This window comes from Phodopus roborovskii, unplaced genomic scaffold, assembly GCF_943737965.1.
Source record: "Phodopus roborovskii unplaced genomic scaffold, PHOROB, whole genome shotgun sequence".
Taxonomy (NCBI): domain Eukaryota; kingdom Metazoa; phylum Chordata; class Mammalia; order Rodentia; family Cricetidae; genus Phodopus; species Phodopus roborovskii.
Genome location: NW_026126418.1, coordinates 68,115,626 through 68,136,889, shown reverse-complemented (window position 1 = coordinate 68,136,889; position 21,264 = coordinate 68,115,626). Strand labels below are relative to the sequence as shown.

Below are 21,264 nucleotides of genomic sequence, written 5' to 3'. Positions count from 1 at the left end.
CACAAAGTACTGGGCCCTTCCGGATCAACCAGTAATTAAGAAAATACCCTACAAGCTTGTGTACAGCCTGATCTTTTGGAGGCATTTTCTCAATTGAGGCTTTCTCCTCTCTGATGACTTTAGCTTGTGACAAGCTGACATAAAACTAGCCAGCACAGGTGGGGAGAAGTGATGATTGGCCACGCTTGACTTTGACAATTTAGTGACTTTGAGCCCAGCCTGAGCAACAGGAGACAACCAAAACAAACACAAACAAAAACAACAAGAGAGGGAAAGATAGAAAGAAAGAGAAAAAGGGAGAGAAAGGAAGGAAGGAAGGAAGACAGACAAGAAAAAGAGAAAAAGCTCCATTAGAGGCCAACTGGAGGCCAGGGCAGAGGTACTGTTTGGGCTCTGTCTAAAGAGCCTTTGATTTGGGGAGTAGAAAGTATCTTAGAAAGGTACTCTATATCAGGTAATGTCCCATCCAGTGACCTGTGTGTCTGCTCATTTCCTCAAGAGGAGCCGGTGGCCATCTTGTGTTACTTGTACACACTCCATCTTTCTCCAATAGCTTTAGCTTCCTCTTGTCGTCTCTGTTCCTTCTCTAGACCTCAGTGAGGGAAACAGAATTTGTTTATTTACTTTATGTGTATGAGCACAGTAGTTTACTTTTAAATGTATATTTAAAGTCCCCTTGGTCAGCCAGCCTGGAATACATACTGAAGGAAAAAAGGAAACTTGTTGACCTTGTCCCATGGCAGTAGGAATAGCCATAAAATATCATGGGGTACAACCATACCCCTTTTGGAATAGTAGTTGAGTCAGGTTAGCATGGGTGTAATATCAGGAGCCAAGAGGACACTGGGAGGAAGAGGAAGTGACTGGAGGTGAGTCCTCAAAAGCGGGAAAGTAAGGGAGATCCCAGTGGCAGCACAAACTGCAGAGGTGGAGGGAAGTGGTAACAGAAAGCAGCAGGGAGTTCCATGGCTCCGTGGGAAAGGTCTCCATGCCTTGCCATGATGGAGAAGATCTGATTGCAACTAGTGAGACCAAGAATGTCATCAGTGCTTGGTTTGGCTTTGCCTTGGCTCCAATCCTTAGTTTTACAAACTACCAATGAGGCAGGAGCCCACACAAGAACAGGGGAAGAAGCGGGGAGTGTGCCCTGTTTGTGACTTGGCTCTGGTTTTGTGTGTGTGCGCGCGCGCGCGGACACACACACACACACACCCACACACACCAAATGTAATTATTTTTTATTTAAAAGCAGCTCAACTGTTCTGAGGCATGGAATCATACACCAGCACACATGGTCAAGGTAGCACAGTGCCTCCATTTTTGTCATGGGTCTCAGAACCCAACCTATAGTGCCAAATTGGGGTGGGATCTAGTGCTCTTTTGCTCCCTTCCTTTCCCTAAATTTGAGCCAGGATCATTCTAAGTCATGGGAATGTTGGGTGAGGGGAAGCAGAAGGCATTCCAATGAGGCAGGAGGAGGTGAAGTAAATTAACTGCTTCACCACCCACCCACATCACATGGCAGACACTGACCACAAAGGAGCATAGGAAAGAAAAATGATAAGAGAGCTTGCCTTGCCAGTAGACTATAGCAACCTGCTTTGTCCTGGGCTGGAGATGGCTCAGTGGGTAAAGATGCTTTCATTAATCCAGACAACCTGAGTTCAACCCTGGGACACACATGGTGGAAGGAGAGAACCAACTACCCCTGAGCTGTTCTTTGACTTCTCTCTCTATGGAATGTGTGTGTGTGTGTGTGTGTGTGTGTGCGTGCGCGCGCGCGCGTGCACGCGCACACACACACACACACACACAGAGAGAGAGAGAGAGAGAGAGAGAGAGAGAGAAGTAAACAATAGTCCCTGGTAGGCCACTCAATATTTTCAAAATTAAAAAGAGACAACTAAACTAGGTGTGATGGTGCACATCTTTAATTCCAGCATTCAGAATGCTGCACATTTCTGTGAGTTTAAGCCCAAACTTCTCTATATAGGGAATTCCAGGCCAGCCATAGCTAGAGAGGTCTTTTCTCAATTTTTTGTTTGTTTGTTTCTCTGTGTAGCCCTGGTTGTCCTGGAACTCACTCTGTAGACCAGGCTGGTTGTGAACTCTCAGAGATCCACCTGCCTCTGCCTCCGGAGTGCTAGGATTAAAGGTTGGCACCACCAATGCAAGCTTTTTTTTTTTTTTTTTTATAAGGAGCAACACAACAGTTTCTTTAAAAACTGCTTCACCGGGATACAGGAAATGGGGTCCAATGCTGATTATGTGAGAGATGTCCTCAAAGATCACCAAGCTTTCTAATGTCTGACTATCTACTTAACAATCCCAGGCACTTGGTGGTCTGAGGCAGGGGTATTGAAAGACCAGCCTGGACAGCTTAGTAGGATAGGGCCTGGGATGCAGTTGGTGAAGTGCTTGCCTGAGTTCAATGTCTAGCACAGAATGAAACCAGGCCTCCAGGAGGAGCTGAACAGATGGTCCAGTGGTTAAAAGAGCAGGCTGCTTTTCCATAGGACCCAAGTTTGGTTCCCATCACCATTAGGTGGCTCCTGCTCCAAGGAGTCCAACACTTCTAGCCTCAGGAATACATACTCACAGACAGATAAACATAAAATAAAATTAAATTCACATATCTTAGATTTTTAGGTGAGTGTTTTGTATCCACCTGTGTCTGCATCACACAAGAGCTGAAGCTAGAAGCAGGTATTGATGACCTTGGGGATGGAGGTACAGAGGAGGATGTACCAGCATGTGGTGCTGCGGACCAAACTTGAGTTCTCTTCAAGCACAGCCAGTGCAGGGGCTGGAGAGATGGCTCAGTGATTAAGAGCACTGGCTGCTTTTCCAGAGGACTAGGGTTCAATTCCCAGCACCCACATGGCAGCTCACACCTGTCTGTAACTCCACTTCCAGGGGATCTGATACCTTCATACCAATGCACATAAAGTTAAGTAGTTTTTCTTAAAGACAGAATATCACTGACTCAAAAAAAAAAGTGCTCTCACCCACTGAGCCATCTCTCCAACCCCTAAAATAAAATTCAAACAAACAAACATATTGTGAGATTGTATATGAAGTGGAATACCACTGAATATTCACACTTCCCTGGTAAGCAGCAGATGTGAGAGGAAGATACAGAAAGGAAAAAAGAGGACTGGGCAGGGTGGGCTGTGGGAGATGGGTGGTTTCCTGGGCTCTACTGTCCTCTGTAGACGTGTTTCTATTGTAGTAAAAAAGGAACTGAGACTTTTTACAATGCCCGTTACTGTTTTTTAATAACCTGATCACAAAGGGTCAGCTTATAAACGTGAACAGGAAGTGAGTCCACACCCATGCCTGAAAAAGTCCAAGGGAGAAATAGGCATCCTGACTGTGGCTTTTTCGCCCACACCCAAGAATGGGTATCCAGAAAAGTTTCTGTTTTGTTTTTTCTTTACTTTGACTTTTTATACCATTACTGGAATGATTTTGAACAATTACAAACTATTTCGACAATTAGGAAATCCCAAAGGCTAGGAATTGTAGCTCAAATTGCTTACCCAGCAGAGAGAGGCCCCAGGTTCTGCTCCAGAACACCCGCTGGAGCTGCTCAGGTCTCCTACTCCCAGTGCACCCACCCAAAGCAGTCCAGGTTTAACTAGGGTCAAGTGGGAAGCAGTGGGGTGGCAGATATATGACAGGAGAGAGCTTGTTTCCTCCATAAAGCGGGACCCAGCCACGGAACGGTCCACGCCCTTGGCACAAGTCTGAAGGAGTCGGGCTAAGCGGCCTTGGTCGCTGGTCCCAAACCACCCGGACAGGCGTCCGCTTGTGCCCGCCAGCTCCGCGATCTGCCCTTGGAGCGGGTTTCCCCGACAGAACCCGGGAGTGGGGGGTGGCTCAAAGCGCACGCAGAAGGACGCGCCCCAGAGCCCGACCGCATCCTGCATCCGAGGCGTGCGGCGGTCCCATTGGACAGCACGGCCCTGCAGGGCCTCCCTGCAGCCAATCGCGGCAGTAAGGCGGAGCTTTGACTGCCGCGCGCTGGGGGGGGGGGGGTCAGGCGGATGCTTTAACCCTGCTGCGGAGTCCACCTTGTACTCAGCGTCCGCGCTGACCATGCAGGAGCCACTGCTAAGAGACGAGGGTCTGGACTATGATACCTTCCCCGAGGCGTCCGCGTCGCCGAGAGAGAGGGCGCGGGCCGGGTGAGAGTCGCAGGGTATGGTGGGTGGGAGGTTGGGATGGCCTTATCTCCAGCAAGCACACATCTTGGGCTGCCACTGACTTCTGGTGAGTGGCCATCAAGAGTCATCTGGCTCTTTTCTTGACGCATGCTCGCAAGTCCTATTTAAAGAGCTGGTCCACCATAGAGAAGAGATCCTCTAAAGGAATACTGGGTGGGGCCCCCGCCTATTACAGATAGGGAGAGGATGAGGGGCTTGTTTAAAATAACAGAGCAAGCTTTGAGTAGCACGGCAGGAAGAAAAACCCACGATTCTTTTTCTGGAGAAAAAGGGCCCCATCCCCAGCTGATACCTTGGGGATTTCCCAGAGCCGTTGCTCAGGCCTCCAGGATGTACCAACTCGACTGGCCCTGGACAGGCGTCTCCGTGCTATCATCTGCTGAACTGGATGGCCACTGGGCTCAGAGAAGGCAGTAGTTTATGGGAACCCAGGATCCAGTTAGAGGATTTGACCCTGGTCCTTTGGTTCCACCCCATCCCCCACCAGGGCCTTGCAAAACAGAAGGGTGTTCCTGGCCACCTTTGCTGCTGTGCTGGGCAATTTCAGCTTTGGGTATGCCCTGGTCTACACGTCACCAGTCATCCCTGCGCTGAAGCTCTCTTCTGACCCAGCACTACACCTGAACAAAATCCAGGCATCCTGGTTTGGGGTGAGGCCTGTTCTCTAAGTCAGATGGGGTAGTAGGGGAGCATGGACCCACTCAGCCTGTTTACCACAGAGAACTAAAATCACTCAGCCTCAGCACCTCCTGTAGAGCCCCAGTATCCCTCCCTCACACACTCCTGTCTGCTAATATGCTGGCAAGACCCATGAGGAAGTGACATCCTGCTGAGATGTAGGGAAGGGCTGATGGGGAGATTTCCCAACTGCATACCCAAAGCCAGGCTGCCACAGCAGAGCTGACATCCTCCTGGGTATCTGGAGGCAGAATACAGGGACCAGAGGGATAAGAAATGTCATCTGAAGGACAGAGTGTGGCGAAATAGAGAAGAGCCCAAGAGCCCAAGACTGTAGCATTAGAATATCAGTAGACACTGAGTTAGAACAGCAACTCGAAAACCAAGCTGGAAAGAGTTAGGGTTTCCTGAGCATTACAAATATGGAGGGCATATGCAGGGCACACACAGCACATACCAGAGACCACTCCTGGGGTCACCTGTGCTCTCCTCCTACTACATAGCTAGGAAACTGAGGCTTAGACAAGTCAAGCTGTGTGTCCTGGTTCCACTGCTCTTGAGTAACAAGAGTCCAGGAAAACTCCTCATTCTACAGCAACTCCAATGACCCTCAATTCTTAAGGCCCTGGGTCTTCAAGTCACAGAGTTCTCTTGGGTAGAATGGGGGCCACTGAGAATGCCTTTAATCTCAGCACTTGGGAGGCGGAGGCAGGATGAGCATGTTTTTGAGTGGTGCTTGAGCTCAGAAAAATATTGGGCACTCCTGGACAGAGCCACTGTAGACAGGTGGCCCCACTGCACCTGTGGAGCAGAACAGTAATCATGGCACCCTCATGGTCCACGGGCTGCTGTGCACTTCTACAGACAGGGGACTCTACCAATGAATGCCTGACTTCTGGGTCAGGCCTGGGGAACCTATTTCTAGGCTCTTGATGGGGGGTGAGACGCTTAAGGCCACTGTATCTTCTTGCACCCTTGCAGTCCGTGTTCACCTTGGGTGCCGCAGCTGGGGGCCTCAGTGCTATGGTTCTCAATGACCTTCTGGGCCGGAAGCTCAGCATCATGTTCTCAGCTGTCCCCTCAGTCATTGGCTATGCACTCATGGCTGGTGCCCATGGTCTCTGGATGCTCCTGCTGGGGAGGATGCTGACAGGCTTTGCCGGGGGACTCACCGCTGCCTGCATCCCGGTAAGGCCAGGTGTCTCCACAGCCTCAGGGCGGTTCTGGGACACCCTTGCCTCAGCCTTTGCTCTGTAAGAGTGTGAGGGGTCCCCTACATTGCCCAAGAAACCTCAGCTCCCTTCACCAAAGAAGCTGACATCATTGTCACCAAAAAAGCTTCCTATCCTGTGCTCTGACCTCAGTTCAATGCATTGCTCAACTGGAGAAAATCTGCATTGAGCAAGGGATGTGAAGGGAAGTTCTTGCCTCCGCCCTGCCCCACCCCCAGCCCCAACTGCTTACTTTATGCAGTACTCCATACAAATACCTGTCCCCTGGCCAGACCCAGAGGGAAAAGGGTTCACCAGGAGAAATACAGGCACCTGGTCCCAGCGTCATAGTCCATCTGTGTGTATCCCTCCTCACCCCCACCCCATGCCCATCAGAGAGAGCTAAGTGCTTCTGTAAACTCTTCTGCTAGAGAAAAGAAGGTCAGACCTATGGTCTGCCAACTTCTCCGAGCTTCCAGGCCCCTCCCTCACCCAGGTGGGCCCAGAAACATGCATTCTCACTAAAGTCCCAAGTGGAGTCATGTGTCTTGCAGGTGTATGTGTCTGAGATTGCACCCCCTGGTGTTCGTGGGGCCCTGGGGGCCACACCGCAGCTCATGGCCGTGTTTGGATCCCTGTCTCTCTATGCCCTTGGCAAGTACCATCCTGCAATCCAGCATGAAGGTTCTGGAAATGGGGGAAATGGGACTCTCCCTGAAGGAACTTAGCACTGATAGGCAGGGCACCTGGCTTCCTAGTCGCCTCCCCACCCCCATGGATACCACTTCTCTGAGCAGTTGAGTCCTGTCCTGCAGCAGGAGCCTCAGACAACCTTACCACAGCACTAAGGTATCCTAGTATCCTGTCAGCTCATGAGGGAAGCCCATACAGGAGCTTGCTGCCTGGGTGACAGGGGTGGGAGCCCTATGTCCAGCCTGCCCTATTCTCTCCCACTATATTTAAAGAACTCGCTCTTGTGCCAGGGTCCAGGCAATCCCTGCAGCCCCTCATTGCCTCTACTACAGAAACTTAGGTAACCAGGGGAGGCTAGGCTGGGAAAGCAGTGTGGTTACTCAGAGGCCCCAGCCTCTCACCAAAGCTTCTCTGACCAGGTCTTTTGCTGCCTTGGAGATGGCTTGCTGTGGCCGGGGAGGGGCCTGTTCTCATCATGATCCTGCTGCTTAGCTTCATGCCCAACTCGCCTCGCTTCCTGCTCTCAAAGGGCCGGGATGAGGAGGCACTGCAGGCGCTGACCTGGCTTCGAGCTGACTCTGAAGTCCATTGGGAGTTTGAGCAGATCCAGGACAATGTGCGGAAACAGGTGTGACACGGGTGGGACCGGCTGATCAAGTCCCAACGCACGAGGCTATAGGTGGCCCTGGACATTCACTAGGCCTCCTTGGGCCTTGCTTGCCTTTCCTCAAACAAGAGTGGTTCTTGCTAGCGTGCAGAGCCCACACTTGGGCCTCTCTTGGAAGAGGGGAAAAGGAGATCTCCCTTAGACCCACAGGTGCGAAGACAGGGTGGCCAGGGCTGGAGAGCCTGGTGTAGCCCCTCAGCAGCATCTTTGTGTTTCAGAGTAGCCAAGTGTCATGGGCAGAGGCCCGGGACCCCCGTGTGTACCGGCCTATTCTCATCGCAGTACTGATGCGCTTTCTGCAGCAGCTGACAGGCATCACACCCATCCTCGTGTACCTGCAGACCATCTTCGACAGCATGTCTGTGGCGCTGGTGAGACCTCACCTGGCCAGCACAGCCCAGAGTCCCATGAGATGGCTGAGGAGAATACGAGCAGGGAAGCCAGGGAGTTAGGTGACTGAGACCTGGACACCTCTGAGTCAAACCCTGCCTCAATTACATTTTCCTTGAGGGAAGCTTAAGTGTTTGAAACTGTATAGAATAACACAACAATTTAATAGAATGTGGAACTCTTAGGAATCATGGTCTCAGGCTCAGGTCCCAGGCAGGGCCCGTGAGGTGCCTGAGAGCCCAGTTCCACCCTCAGGTTCTTCCTGCAATGAGATTTAAAGATGCGGATGACTTGGGGCCACCTTCACTGCAAAACTAGGGTCTGTGCCCACCAGGACTAGTAGTAGACATAGTAGATATGCCTGTGTTGGGAAAATCCCCAGTAAAAGGTTGGGTGCAGAGAAAGTACTGGTACGTATGATGGCTCATGGCAAAAGAAAGGACAGTGACCCTGGACTTAGATCTGAGTACCCTGACATGCATTAGGGTCGGGTAGGACATGGAACACCGGCCAGGTCTCTCAGCCCAGTGCCCTGCCCCACAGCCCTCTCAGCAGGATGCAGCCATAGTGGGTGCTGTGAGGCTCGTGTCTGTGCTGATTGCTGCTGTCACCATGGACCTGGCTGGCCGTAAAGTCCTGCTCTATGTGTCAGGTGAGTGTCCCCTCTGATATGTGCCTCTTACTCCTACAGCCACTGGTGGACTGCAATCTTTGGGCCACACTCAAGCTTCCCTGGCACATGGTCCAGGACCTAACAAATGGCAGCTGCTCCAGATAGGTCTGCTAGAGCCCCAAGAGAAAGGAGCCTACCCACCTAGCTCAGGGGTGTGGTAAGACCCTGAGCTTGCCATTCAGTGTTGGGGGTGTGGGGGTGTCCCTCTCACAAGCCAGCCTCGCCACCCAGAAAGGGATGTTATGGGCTTGGAAAGGGCCTCAAGCTTGAAGTGTCTTGGCCCTGACGTACCCATGTGTCCACAGCATCCATCATGCTTGTTGCCAACCTGACGCTGGGGCTGTACATCCAGTTTGGTCCAAGGCCTCTGACCCCCAACAGCACTGTGGGACTGGAGATCATGACCCTGGGAAACACAGAACAGCCCCCAACTACATCCTTTGATTACCTCACTCTGATACCCCTGCTGGCCACCATGCTCTTCATTATGGGTAGGAGCACCCTGGCAGTGGGGACACCTGGGAGGGGCTGTTGGGGGGCACAAGGGTTCTATTACTGTCCTGGTTTGCCTAAGGGGTCAGGGAGCTAGAGGATAGGGCCTCCTTACAACCCAGAAGACACAGGCAAGGCAGGTTGAGGGTCCCCAGGCTTGAGCCCAGCTGTTCCCCTCTTCTGAACAGGCTATGCCATGGGCTGGGGGCCCATCACCTGGCTCCTCATGTCTGAGGTTCTGCCCCTGCGTGCCCGTGGTGTTGCCTCCGGGCTCTGCGTGCTGGTCAGCTGGCTTACAGCCTTCATTCTCACAAAGTACTTCCTGCTGGCAGTGGTGAGTGTTTGGCCCCAGGAATCACAGGTCTCTCCATTAGCAGTTTCCCTTCTACAACTCCTAGAGAGGAGCACAGGCCCTTTACAGGCTAAGAATGACCAAGATAGCACAGCCAAGGCCGTTACAAGAAACAGGAACATACTGGGGGTGTTTGGGAGTCAGGTTACCTCTCAGCCCAAGGATACAACCCAGATCATCTGCATTGTCTCTTGACCTACTGGATGCTAGACTTCTCCAGTGTAACTCTGCTATCTGACTATAGCATGGTGTGAGGTCCCTCCTAAACATACCTTACCCCTAGCTCTGCAAGGCAGCAGGTTCTAAAAATACCCGAATGCTGGCCAGCTCCAGACTCTACCAGGGGAATCCAGCTAGGTCAGCACAAGCCAGAACCTGCCCTCTCCACTCAATGACTGAGGTTAAGAGGAGGGCTGATACATGCTGCCCACCAGGCCCTGTAGGCAGCCTGGAGCTTGGGCAGGACTGCTGAGGGACAGCTTGGGAATAGTAGGGAAAGCTGGGAGGCTGCTGAGCCGAGCAGTGGCCAGATGAATGCCCCACAGGCTGCCAGTACTGGCTGAGCCCATGAAATTCTGGCTGGGGGCTCTGTCTGCTCAGTGACTCCCTCCCCAACTCCCCACTGCAGAATGCCTTCGGCCTCCAGGTGCCTTTCTTCTTCTTCTCGGCCATCTGCTTGCTCAGTCTGCTCTTCACAGGCTTCTGTGTGCCTGAGACCAGGGGCCGCTCGCTGGAGCAGATCGAGGCCTTCTTCCACACCCGCAGGATGTCCTTCAGGCCCTAGTCAGGGGCTTGCTGTTAAGGGGCCAAACCACCAGGCCAGGCCTATGCACTGGCACAGATTCACACCTGCAACCAGGAGCAACATCCCTGCCATCAGCCAGAACACACTTCTACCAGTCCACCAACTATGGGCTGGTAGGCCCCAGCTGAGGCAGCCTGCAGAGCTGTAATACCTGAGCTGAGACCTGCAGGGGAGCAGACAGCCCAGCCCCAGACTGAGCAAAGGCTGTGCCTAAGGACAAGGCTGCCAGGGGACCTGGGGCTTAGTTCCTTACTCCTACAAGGGACACTGCTCATGCAGGACCATATTGAGGACAGAGAACAGGGATGGAGATGGCTCTGTACAGGGACATCATCACATCATGCTGTTCTGGTCAACTGGTCATGGGAAGGACAGGATCCTGCACCCACAAGGGTCTGGGTAACTTGGGGAACACTGAACTTCCAAAGGCCAGAGTATAGGACCCATTCCAATCTTGGGATACCTCTAGTCTGCAAACTGTTAACTGTTTCTTCAAAATAAAAGAACTGGGCCTGCAGCCTCAGGGAGGAAAGGGGAGTGGGCTCTATTCCAGGGAGAACCTCCCTTCCTCAGCAGCCAGGCTACCCTCAAACTCAGCCCAGACTGTCAGGTGCTCTGGACATGATCATAGTGCAGAGAAAGCAGCAGCCACCAAGGAGTTGGATACTAGCTCACCCTCTGTGGATAGGCAACTTTCTTTGAGAGCCTGTGAGCAGGCTCAGGCTAGGTTTGGTCCAGCTGGCATAAACAGGGTCTCTTTGCCAGTCACAGACACTGAAGACAGATGGTGACAGGTAGACTGTGCATTCCAACTACAGGCTTGCTTTACTCCAAATGTAAGCTAAGTAACAAACAAACCAGGGGGTGAATGGCAGAAGGAGCCACAGAAAACAGCCAGACAGGCAAGAATGGGGCCTAGTGCGAGCTACACAGTGCCCATGCTCAGAGGCAAGGCAATGGGTTCCAGACCCACTGTGCTTCTAGGATCCACAGGATGTAAGGGACTGTCCCACTGTGGTCTATGCCTGAGGGCCTTGACCTTTACACCCCATCCCATGCCTGTCCAGTACAAAATGGGTTTCCCTAGTGGGGTACAATCTTACTACAGATGTAGCTAGTGAGCTTCACTGCTAGGGGCAGAAGTGACCCAAATCTTATGCCTAAATAAGTAACCAGAAGGGCAAGTAGGGCCTTTGCTCCTCCTGGGAGGTAGACAGGTCTTATTGTGAACACAGGCCCTGGCACACATAAACATATATACACAGAGCCCTTGAAGCCCATTCCAGGCTTGAGAAAAATAGCCTCAGATGAACCCTGAAGACACTTGTCCCACCAAACTAGCTACACTGTGACATCTCTACTACTCTGGGGTTCAGCATAGTTAGGGTCTCTGGAAAACTGCTTCTTTCCCCAGAGCCCACAGATCAAAGAGCCTCTATCCCAACAGAATACCCACTACTCCTGACACCAAACATTGGTGAGCTAAAGATCCCTTAGAAGCTTGACAGCTCTGGGCCTGGGTCCCATGGAGCAGGCCCAGCTGAAGGTCTCGCACAGGAGGGAGGCAGGACTTATCATTTCTCACATTATCCTTAGGCCACTAAACATGTGCCTAATGGCTAAGGTCCCATCCAATCAGCCATTAGTGCCAATCAATATCACAGGACAGTAGGAAAAGATAGCAGTACAGAGGAAGGATGGGGGATAGCCAGGGTATGTCCAGGAGGGCCAGTTCCAGGGTAGTAGCTCTCCATACCCTAGCCATGCAGCTTACTTGTTGTGGCCTGGTACCTGAGACAGGGCCAGCTCTGTGTGAAAGGTGGCTCTAGTCCCTGCCCAGCTCTTCAAAGGCTATAGGATGCCAGGGGCAGGTTGGGAGGAATACCTGAGGTCAATCCCTACTTATAGTGAGCCTGCCATCACTGACAAAGAGGTTCTCACTGCAGGCTGGCAGGAGCACACACCCCTAACACACCATACACACAAACACACTGGGAGAGAGGCAGAACCTATGGGAGATGGAACAGCGAGATGTCCTGAAATAGCTTGTCCAAGGCTGCTCTTCTGTCCAGGAAGCTGCATCCTGGGCGTGCTGTAGATTCTCAAAGCCCAGCCATCTCTCCCGCTCCTGGCAGCAGTAGCTGGCCTCAGGGACACTGCTGTACTCTGCATGGTGCAGAACTGAAGCCTCGCCTGCCAGCAAGCTCGGACCTAAAAGGATGAAGCCTGAAGGGGCCGGAGCCTGGGTGCTCAGCCTCTTAACCAACTGAGGACCAGTGTGTTCACGAGTGGCTGCTCTTAGGTCTGGGATGGGTAATTAGCACAGGAATCTGCACCACAGACTGACAGGAATGAGTTTGTCCCGTCCATTTTCTATGGCCCAGGTCTTCGGTATCAGTAGAGCAGAAGCTCCAGGCTCAGTAAGTCCAGAGAACAGGATAGGCACAGGAAGACTTGAGGCAAGGTGACTTGCGGGACTCCTCTCCAGGCCATTTAACAGTTGACACTCAGCCTTCTCCAGACTTCACACAGACCCCAATGAGGGTAGGATGCCCTGCCTCATCTCACAGCTCTCCCTCCAAAGTTTCAGCCAGCTTCTCCTCATCTGCCTGCTGCCTCTGCTGCTGGATCCGAGCATAAGAAATGGCATCACCCCTAGGGAGAGAAAAGTAGGTAGGTGTTCCATAGGCACAGCCTTCCCAAAGCCAACTCCCAGGTTGTAACCCAGATATGACCTGTAGGCATATTCCCCCAGGACTGTGCTCCCCAGAGGCCACTGTCAAGGGGATAGAGGCCTTGTTACTCTGAGAGGGGCACATGTTGCCTGGCATTGAACTGACTGAAGGGGAGAGGTGGCAGCTGGCTACAATGTCTGGTGCACACCTGATGGTGTGCAAGTCAGGCAAGAGGGGCCGCCTAGGTTGTTCCCTGGGTTCTTGCCTCTGTTCCTGAGAGTACAGGTAACACGCTTGTGACCACTGTGCATAACTAGACAAAGGGTCCCACTCAGACCTTTCCCACTTGAAATGGGGTAGCGGGGGCAGCAAAGGAGGCCCCACCCTGGGGCTGCAGACGCACTTTTTGCCCAGGGCAGATAGTCCATACAGCACCCCAGTGGCAAAGGCGATGGCGTTGCCCAGCAGTGTGGTCAGGGTCAGGCTCATGATGATGGGGACGATGGCCATCCTAGGAGAAAACAGAGGTCAAGGGTGCACTCCTGTCCCATATGTGGTCCTCAAACATCCCTTCCAGAGCCGGAGTTTAAAACCGTATCAGGTCTGTGTCAAAATATTTGTGACCCACAAAGGGTTAAATAGGGAAGAGCTGAATATGACCCCACTATTCATTAAAACTGAGAGGCTGGACCCAGAGGATAGGGGGTATAGTCCATCTATACAGTCATGTGACCAAGTCGCTTCTCAAGGCTCCACCTCCACTATATAGTGGGGTCAAACGTGAGGTCCTGATGTCAAGGTAAGGACCACTTACCCTATACCCACTTCACAAGCACTGAATGAACACTCTCATCAGTACAGCAATCCCCACCCCCTGCTCCCGCCCCTCAACCCAGCTCACACCCAAGGCAACACTGGGCCCAGTGCAGCTCAGCCTGGGGCTCCAGTAGCATGCTGGCGCCACCTGGTGGTGAGCCATTTCACCTACAATCCTCTGCAGTTCAGTCTTGAGGGATGGAATTTTTCCAACGAGGTGACTCCCAGACAGGCTGACCCAGGAAGATTCTGGAGCCTGCAGCCCAACCCTCAGTCCAGTCACTTCTGGAGAGGAAGCACCCAGAACAGGAAGATGACACCCAGAGCCAACCACACTCCTTGGATTTCCAGTGTAGAATTCATTATAGCAGAAGGGTCCTTGACTTAAATGGTTGTGTTGTGGTACTCAGCAGACATTGACTAGAGTTCTGAGTCCCAAGCTCTGCAGGCCACCTTATGCGGTGCCACACCAAGTCACAATGCCCAGCACATGGCTTTAAGCCTGGTGAAGGTTGGCAACAGCTGTGTTTGGTGGGTGAGGTGTGCTACCATGTTTTCAATAGGATATCTATTTTATCTAAATGGAAACCCATCTTAAGTCAAGGATCCTCTATAATAAAATAATAGAAATCTCGAGGGAAAAGCCACAGCAGGAAAACCATCAACATTAAAGGCAAATAGGCTGGAAAAAACAAAATGGGAAACATAGTAAAGGAATGTGAGGTCTTTAATAGTGAAAACACACAGCCTGCAAAGTCAAACATTAAAGTTCTCAAATGAGCAGACCAGGAACCAGAATCCTTTTGAGAAAGAAAGTGAATGTGAATACACAGGAGGGTGTTTTACTTCTTAGACAATGAATATAAATGTGAAAGTATCACTAGGCACTGGGTGGAGAGGGGAAGGATACCCAGATGGCCTCTCCAGATGACACTGAGCCACACATGTTAAGCTCTTTTGAATGACCATAACCTTTGATCTGGTAATTCCACACCTGGAAACATCTAAGGATGTCATCATGACAGTTTTAGCAGACAGATGTTCACCAGACTTGATTGACATTAGCTAACAAATGAAGACAGGTAGTGTGTCCAGCTAAATAAATGTGTTTAACATTAAAAGGAATGGGCCTGGAGAGATGGCTCAGTGGTTAAGAGCACTGACCAGAAGTCCTGAGTTCAATTCCAAGTAACCACATGATGGCTCAAAACCATCTGTAATCAGATCTGGTGCCCTCTTCTGGCCTGCAGGCATACATGCAGGAGGAACACTGCATACGTAATAAATAAACAAATCTTTAAAGAGAGAGAGATAGCTCTGTTTAAAAAAAAAATTTAAAGGAATATCATAGTCTTTGTGGTAATACTGAAAATGTTGATATCACAGCAAGTCAAAAAAGCAGGTTCAAACTTTATAAGCAGGTTCAGCAGTTATAGGCATGTTAAAGATGAGCTTCAAGTGTCTGGATTCAGACTGGAGAGACATATGCCAAAAAAATTAATAGGTAGTGAGGTCTGGAGTGACCATTTTCTACTTTACAAATGGCTTTACTGTGAGCATCATGACAACACATCGTAAACACTCAAAGAAAGCCAGGTATGGTGATTCATGCCTTTAATCCCAGCACTCAGGAGGCAGAGAGAGATGAATCTCTGTGAGTTCAAGGCCAGCCAGGTCTACATAATGAGACCATCTCAAATACAAAAGGGGAAAAATGAAGGGATGAGGACATGGCTTACTTGGTAAGGTGCCTACTGCACATGCCTGAGAGCCTGTTTGGATCCCCATAAAAACCGAAGTACATTAGGGCTGGTGAAGTAGAGACAGGTGGATTCCAAGAGCTCACTGGCCAGGCTGTCTAGCCAAATTTATGAGTTCCAGTTCAATGAGAGCCTCTATCTTTAAAAACAAATGGAAAGTAACCAAGGAAAATACCTGATTCCAAATCTGGCTTCCATACTCATGTGCACTTACATGTAGGTATGCATGCATATGTGTGTGTGCATACAAACAAACCAAAGGACACCATGCGACACCAATTAGAACTTTATGACCCTATGATCCCTTTGGACTTAGACACATCAGAAAACTGCCAGCAAGCACAATACATGCTCATTTTATATTTTCACTGCTGAAGCCGCTGAGCCTCTACCAAGCTTTGATCTAACCTGATCTTAAAGATAAATTGTGATAAATATCACTGCCAAGCTAGGTTCTCATGCAAAAGCCCCTCTTTAGAGGCTTCTGTATATTCTATTTGTCTCGGAAGTGGTGCAGTCTTATGACACACTGCACTTGTAAGAACCAGAAGGAGAAAAAGCATATTTAGAGGAAAATGGTGTTTTCTGTTCTGCAAGCTCATGTCTGAACATCTAGGTTAGCCACACTCCTTTCAAGGCTGCAAAATGTCTGCACAGATGTACAATGAATGATCTGTCTGTTAACTCCCAGCTGCTTCCCTGTTCCCCTACACACGTACTGCTACAAGCACTATAGATTGTAGAACACTTGTGTGGCCATAGCTGCCATCTGAGCTCCAGATGGCAGATACTAGGTCCTGTTCTGTAGCAGCTAATATTGGATGGGCCAGTGGCTGTGTCCACAGCTATCAAATAAAAACTCCCACAGGAAAGAAAGGCCCCTACCTGTTCCTGCCCCATCCACCCTACCAATACCTGCTTTAACCAGTAAGAGTTTGGAGAACCATGCCACAGGGCCGGCTCAGCAGCCCTCACCCGCAGTAGAAAACCGCCTTCTGCCAGGAGCGCAGCCGGTCCACCTTCTCAGCTACTGTATTTGCAAACTCCACGAACTGGCAGCAGAAAGGCGCTTCGCACAACAACAGGATGAAGGCATTCATGCTACAGGGGCAAAGGCAGAAAGGACAATGATGTTGACATCCTGGAGCTGCAAAAGCCTTCATGCTAGTGGCTCAAGGAACACCACCCTCCCACAGGCCCTCTGCTTCTGTAAGCACCTAGACAGTACAAGGTACCAGTTTCTGCCAAGCAGCTCAACACTCTACCCCACCCCACCCAACTGCTGCAGCAGCATCTCTAATTGCCCAAGCATCCAGGAGGAAGATCCTGCCAACTCTGAAATGAAGAACCAAGATCCTTGTACCTCGATGTTATCTTGAGCTAGCAGCATCTTCATCCACAGAACTTAGTCACAATGCCAGTTGTTAGCAGTATCACCATAGTCACCAACACTGCCATTGACGGCCTGCTGCACCCAGTTGCTAAGGACTACTCATGACCTGAGGCCCGAGACCATGTGGGTCAGGAAGGTAAGATGCATGACAGTGGGCAGCCCATGCCTGGAGCTTCTACTCAGAAGCCTTCAATCCTTGCCCAGCTGCTGGCAGCAACTAAGTTGCTGGTGCTGAAGGCCTTTGCTCCTATAGATGGGTGATGGTCATGACCAGACAACTGAGTCTTTGCTAGGCTCCACATTTGGAAGGAAAGTACCTATGACAGTCTGATTAACAGACACAGCTCTTGTAACTCTAGACCACTGCCTACCTCCCCACCCACCATGGCCACCAGTCTTCCAAATACTAGCTCACAGTTCCACCAATCTGTACACAACCTCTACAGTGCTCATCCTTGCCACCTTGGACCAGCACAGGCCTCTGTACACATCACAAGACCAAAATCACCCTTGCCTGAGGCCTAAGGCAAGACCTGTACCTTGCCCCAAATGACTGTGTAGCCCCTCGTAGGCACTAACAAATGCTAATGTACAATGCTTCCCATACGCCTTGAGCAGTCCTTACTCTGGTGTCCCTTTTCCTGGGATCCAGCTGCCAGGAAGAGGATGATAAGGAGCTCACCTGTGGATGCTATAGCCACCAGTTCCATTTGCATCTGCCCCCTAACTAGCTCTGCTCACCTCACAGCTGACCACCCTCTTCTCTTAGACCCTCAACTCTGACCTTACACACCATGACTCTGGAGCTCCCAGAGAGAACCACCCACTCTAGTAGACAAGGAGTCTATAGTATCTAGCTGGGTAGATGCTCAACAGCTCTGTGACCTTGTACCCAATAAAGGCTCAGCTGGCTGTCCCCCTGGCCCATTGTTAGGAAACCTAAATGTGGTGGGAGCAGGAAAGGGAATAGGCCCTGCACCACAGACCTCAAACCCCACCAGGGCAGGCCATTCACAGCTACTCACATCATCCACACACCAGCTGCGATATTCAGAGGGTGGATGGTGACACAGTTGAAGAGTCCAGAGATGGCACAGGCTTCAAAGCAAAAGACATGGTCAGGAGTTAGTGGAGTATGGGGCAGAGCTTGCAGAAGGCTGTCTGGGCAGACACTGAGAATTCACGGGGCTCCCTTCATATGCTTAGCACCGGGGCTTCTCTCAGCAACCCACCATCACCTGAGACAGCTGCGAGTAAGGTTCAAAAAGCCTGTTTCTGAACCTCAAATCTAGCTACTTTCACACTTGGGGGATGGTAAAGGCAACACCCTCCTCAAACCTAAGGCTCTGATGGGCCAGCCCTTGGTTCCCAGCTATTATCGAAATTCCCTCAAGAAGTCAGGCCTGTCCTGCCTTTTACAGGAACCTTAGCAAGGGCCATCTATCATTATCCACTAAGTAGGCTACTCAAGAAGCCCTCTGACTTGGAAAACTCTACTCAGATTTGAGCTGTTTGTTGTTTATGCTTGCTTGGTTAAGAGTTTTGGGTGTTTTTTTATCCCCTTTTGGGACACAGTTTTTTGTTTTGTTTTTTTAAATTGTTGTTGTTGTTATCTTCCTTTGAGACAGAGTCCTACTCTGTAGTCCAAACTGGCCTCAAACACTGGGGGCTGGGATTGCAGGTATGTGCCACTGTCTGGTTACAGCTTGAATTTGGGTCAGGATAGGGATGCCTCTCATGATACACTAATGGGCACCAGTTCCAAATGACAGTTCCACATCTAAAACACCAGCCAAGTGACCCTGGGCATGTATTTCCAAACTCATTTTCTCTCCTGCAAATGGGCATGTTGTGTCCCAATAGAACAGCACAACATCATGAGAGGACAGTGTCCTCCTCTTCCCATAACTTCACTCCAGTGACTGCACCTCAGGGACGCAGTCTGCCACACCCACTCACAGCCTGCAGCAGGCTTCACCAGGAAGTCCCTCACCAGGAACTCTGGGAGCCTCTAAGGACATTCATTCCTGGGAGCTGCCCAGCCTGGCCGGACACAAGCCCAGGTTGTTGCCAGGGAGGAGCAGAGTGCTGGCCCTCTGAGGCTGCAATTAGCCACCAACTCATTAAACTTGCAGCAGGCCCATGGCACCTGATCCCTCCACTGGGCCTGGAATTCCAGTGGAATTCCTCTTTTTCCTCTTTCCTGTGTTACACTATGCAAATGGAAGTTGATGCAGGAGAATGGACCAAATGACTCTGAATGGCACAGCTCCTAAGCCATCAAGGCTCCTTCTCTAATATAGAACCCCAAACAGCACTCATGTGTGGCCCTGGGGGACTACCTACTTCCTGCCTGTGTGCAGCTGGGCCTGGCCTCACCTGAGAGGCCTGCACTGCTGCCATCAGCATCCCATCTATGGCTCCAAGCCACCCAGGCTGCCCTATAAAGCCAGCCTTGGGGAGGGCCAGGTCATAACCCAGATAACTAGAACTCCTGACAACCAAGGACTCAAATCCATCCACTTAAAGTGCTACTGCTATGTTCTCCATAAAAGGGCGATGTCACTATACAATTCTTTCTTCTTTATAGCTATTGTCTACAGATGCCTTTGGGACCAACAAAAAAAATCCCTCCAAGGCCTTTCACTCTAACAGAAGACAGCCCTATGCCAAAGTGGCTGGCCAAGACACAGCTCTTGTCAAAACACCTACTGAGTTTCTAAAGCAAATACACTTCTTCTTTCCCCCCTTGTGGTATGCCAATGCTCAAATCCTTGATGCCCCCCAAATCTGCAGGCTCAGGGGACAATTGAAGTTAGTTCCATAGGTCTCTCCTAGGGTTTCAACACTGTGGTTCAACCCAGAAGGAGGGTCAGAGGCCTTCTGGAGTAGCATAGACACCCACTTTAGGATGCACGGGGCTGGGTGGGATTTCTAAAGTCAATCTAGAAGTCACCTGGGTCACTGATGGGATCACAAAGATGGGGGAAAGGTGGAATGGTGCAGGTCTTGGTCAGGATCTTCCTTGATCCCACAACTCTTACTACCACCTCGAAAAAACTATCTGCACTGCAGAGAATTTGAACTCAACTTCAGAAAATTCCCTCTGGAGCTGCCTTACCAGGGCAGCACAAACCTAACCCCACTGTATCCACCGGAACTTCCAGCTGGATCTTCTGGACAGATGGGGCTTTAAGATACTCCTTCAGGCAGGAGAGCAGATGGGTCTGCCCTATCCACACAGTTTCTGCTCCTGTACCAGGTGGGCAATGGGATCCTTGGACCTTCCTTTCCTGAGACCAGCATTACCCCTGGGCTTCTAGGAATTCACAATGAAAAGGGAAAGACAGGATTTAGGAAACACATTCGGTTCAAAGGTCTGGTTTGGAAGGCCAGAAACATGGCTGCACATAAGAAGGGGACCTGCCTTTCTCTTTTATCCTTTTCGAGCTCTCTGGGACCTAAACTCAGGGGGGTGTGAACCAGGGATTGGTGTGGAGATTCCGGGCCGTGAGACAGCTAAAGAGCCGGAGTCTAAATGGTCAGTGAGAAACCGAAGAAAAGCTGCCTCTCCCCAGCCATCATGAGGGACCATCACCGTCTGACTCTCGCGCAAACTTTACAGCCTGTGGCGACCTGCCACCGCCCCCACATATGAACAAGCTTTGCCCAAAGGCTGGAGATTTGGCAGTCCCAACGCAGCCCAGGAGATCATCGCCAGGCCGAGGAGGACCGGGAAGAAAAAGACGCGCGTCCCCCTGAGTCTCGGCTCCTCTGGGCAAGGCCAGGTCAGCTCGGCCTCCGACCACCGCATTCGGGAGTGGCAGAACGCAGGCCGGAGGCCAGGAGCCATGGCAACCCCGGGGACGCCCGCTCCCCAGCCGCGGTACTCACACACCGCCCCTAGCACGCCCGCCAGGCGGCACAGCCAGCGGTACCACCACGTCATGCCCTCCTCCTGTGCCGGTGGGGCAGGGCCGGTGGCCGCACCGGCTGCGCCGGAGCCGCTCATGCTGCTGGGACACTACGCGCTACGCTGCTGCGCACAGCCCCAGGCGCGCACAAAGGGACGTGTCCACCCGCGCGCGGCCTTGTGGGAGCGGCGGCGATTAGCATAGGGGCGGACCCGCAGGCCAGTAGCCGGGTGCGGGAGGGTGGGTCCCGGACTGGCGTCTATTAGCGTAAGGGGCGTGTTTACAATTCGTTAAGCTTTCCCGGCCGCCGAGACCCAGTAGGTGCACCGGATTCGGACTGGCCTATTCTCTTTCCAAGGTCTTTCAACGTCATCTACAAGTGGCGAAGGCCCTGCTTAGAAGTCCAGGGAACCTGCCTTGCGGTAGAATGAACTTTCAAGACCGGCTGGGGCAGGTTATGGGAGGAAAACGCCAGTTAGGTTTACTGTATCCTTTATTAGAAACTGGAGCTGGGGC

The 21,264-nt window shown here is 51.4% G+C and overlaps 2 protein-coding genes across 6 annotated transcripts; one reads left to right on the top strand and one right to left on the bottom strand.

Annotated features, from left to right (window-relative positions):
• Nucleotides 1-4,041: 4,041 nt before the first annotated feature.
• Slc2a6 (solute carrier family 2 member 6) lies at nucleotides 4,042-10,722 on the top strand. 5 transcript variants are annotated; one of them, XM_051184944.1, is made up of 10 exons: nucleotides 4,042-4,190; nucleotides 4,717-4,879; nucleotides 5,889-6,095; nucleotides 6,673-6,772; nucleotides 7,231-7,439; nucleotides 7,781-7,849; nucleotides 8,412-8,520; nucleotides 8,847-9,032; nucleotides 9,222-9,367; nucleotides 10,014-10,722. In XM_051184944.1, exons 1-10 carry the CDS (start codon nucleotides 4,102-4,104, stop codon nucleotides 10,167-10,169), a joined length of 1,434 nt encoding a protein of 477 aa, XP_051040901.1. In that variant the 5' UTR covers nucleotides 4,042-4,101; the 3' UTR covers nucleotides 10,170-10,722. The 5 variants fall into 5 exon arrangements, with proteins under 5 accessions (XP_051040901.1, XP_051040900.1, XP_051040904.1 ...); XM_051184943.1 differs by having other exon boundaries at nucleotides 7,697-7,849; XM_051184947.1 differs by lacking the exon at nucleotides 4,717-4,879 and having other exon boundaries at nucleotides 7,697-7,849.
• A 265-nt stretch (nucleotides 10,723-10,987) lies between these two features.
• On the bottom strand, nucleotides 10,988-20,869 carry Cacfd1 (calcium channel flower domain containing 1). Its single transcript, XM_051184958.1, has 5 exons — nucleotides 20,729-20,869; nucleotides 17,860-17,932; nucleotides 16,417-16,542; nucleotides 13,269-13,376; nucleotides 10,988-12,845 (listed from the first exon to the last, which is right to left on the bottom strand). The coding sequence occupies exons 1-5, from the start codon at nucleotides 20,844-20,846 to the stop codon at nucleotides 12,755-12,757; spliced, it is 516 nt and encodes a 171-aa protein (XP_051040915.1). The 5' UTR covers nucleotides 20,847-20,869; the 3' UTR covers nucleotides 10,988-12,754.
• Nucleotides 20,870-21,264: the final 395 nt, after the last annotated feature.

What these genes read in the sequence shown, in the direction of transcription:
- Slc2a6 (XM_051184943.1), top strand. Translation starts at nt 4,102, where the DNA reads ATGCAGGAGCCACTGCTAAGAGACGAGGGTCTGGACTATGATACCTTC. An exon ending in AGAGAGAGGGCGCGGGCCGG is followed by an intron (nt 4,191 to 4,716) that starts GTGAGAGTCGCA and finishes ATCCCCCACCAG; the next exon opens with GGCCTTGCAAAACAGAAGGG. An exon ending in TCCAGGCATCCTGGTTTGGG is followed by an intron (nt 4,880 to 5,888) that starts GTGAGGCCTGTT and finishes GCACCCTTGCAG; the next exon opens with TCCGTGTTCACCTTGGGTGC.
- Cacfd1 (XM_051184958.1), bottom strand. Translation starts at nt 20,846, where the DNA reads ATGAGCGGCTCCGGCGCAGCCGGTGCGGCCACCGGCCCTGCCCCACCG. An exon ending in GCAGCTGGTGTGTGGATGAT is followed by an intron (nt 16,543 to 17,859) that starts GTGAGTAGCTGT and finishes TTGCCCCTGTAG; the next exon opens with CATGAATGCCTTCATCCTGT. An exon ending in AAGGCGGTTTTCTACTGCGG is followed by an intron (nt 13,377 to 16,416) that starts GTGAGGGCTGCT and finishes GTTTTCTCCTAG; the next exon opens with GATGGCCATCGTCCCCATCA.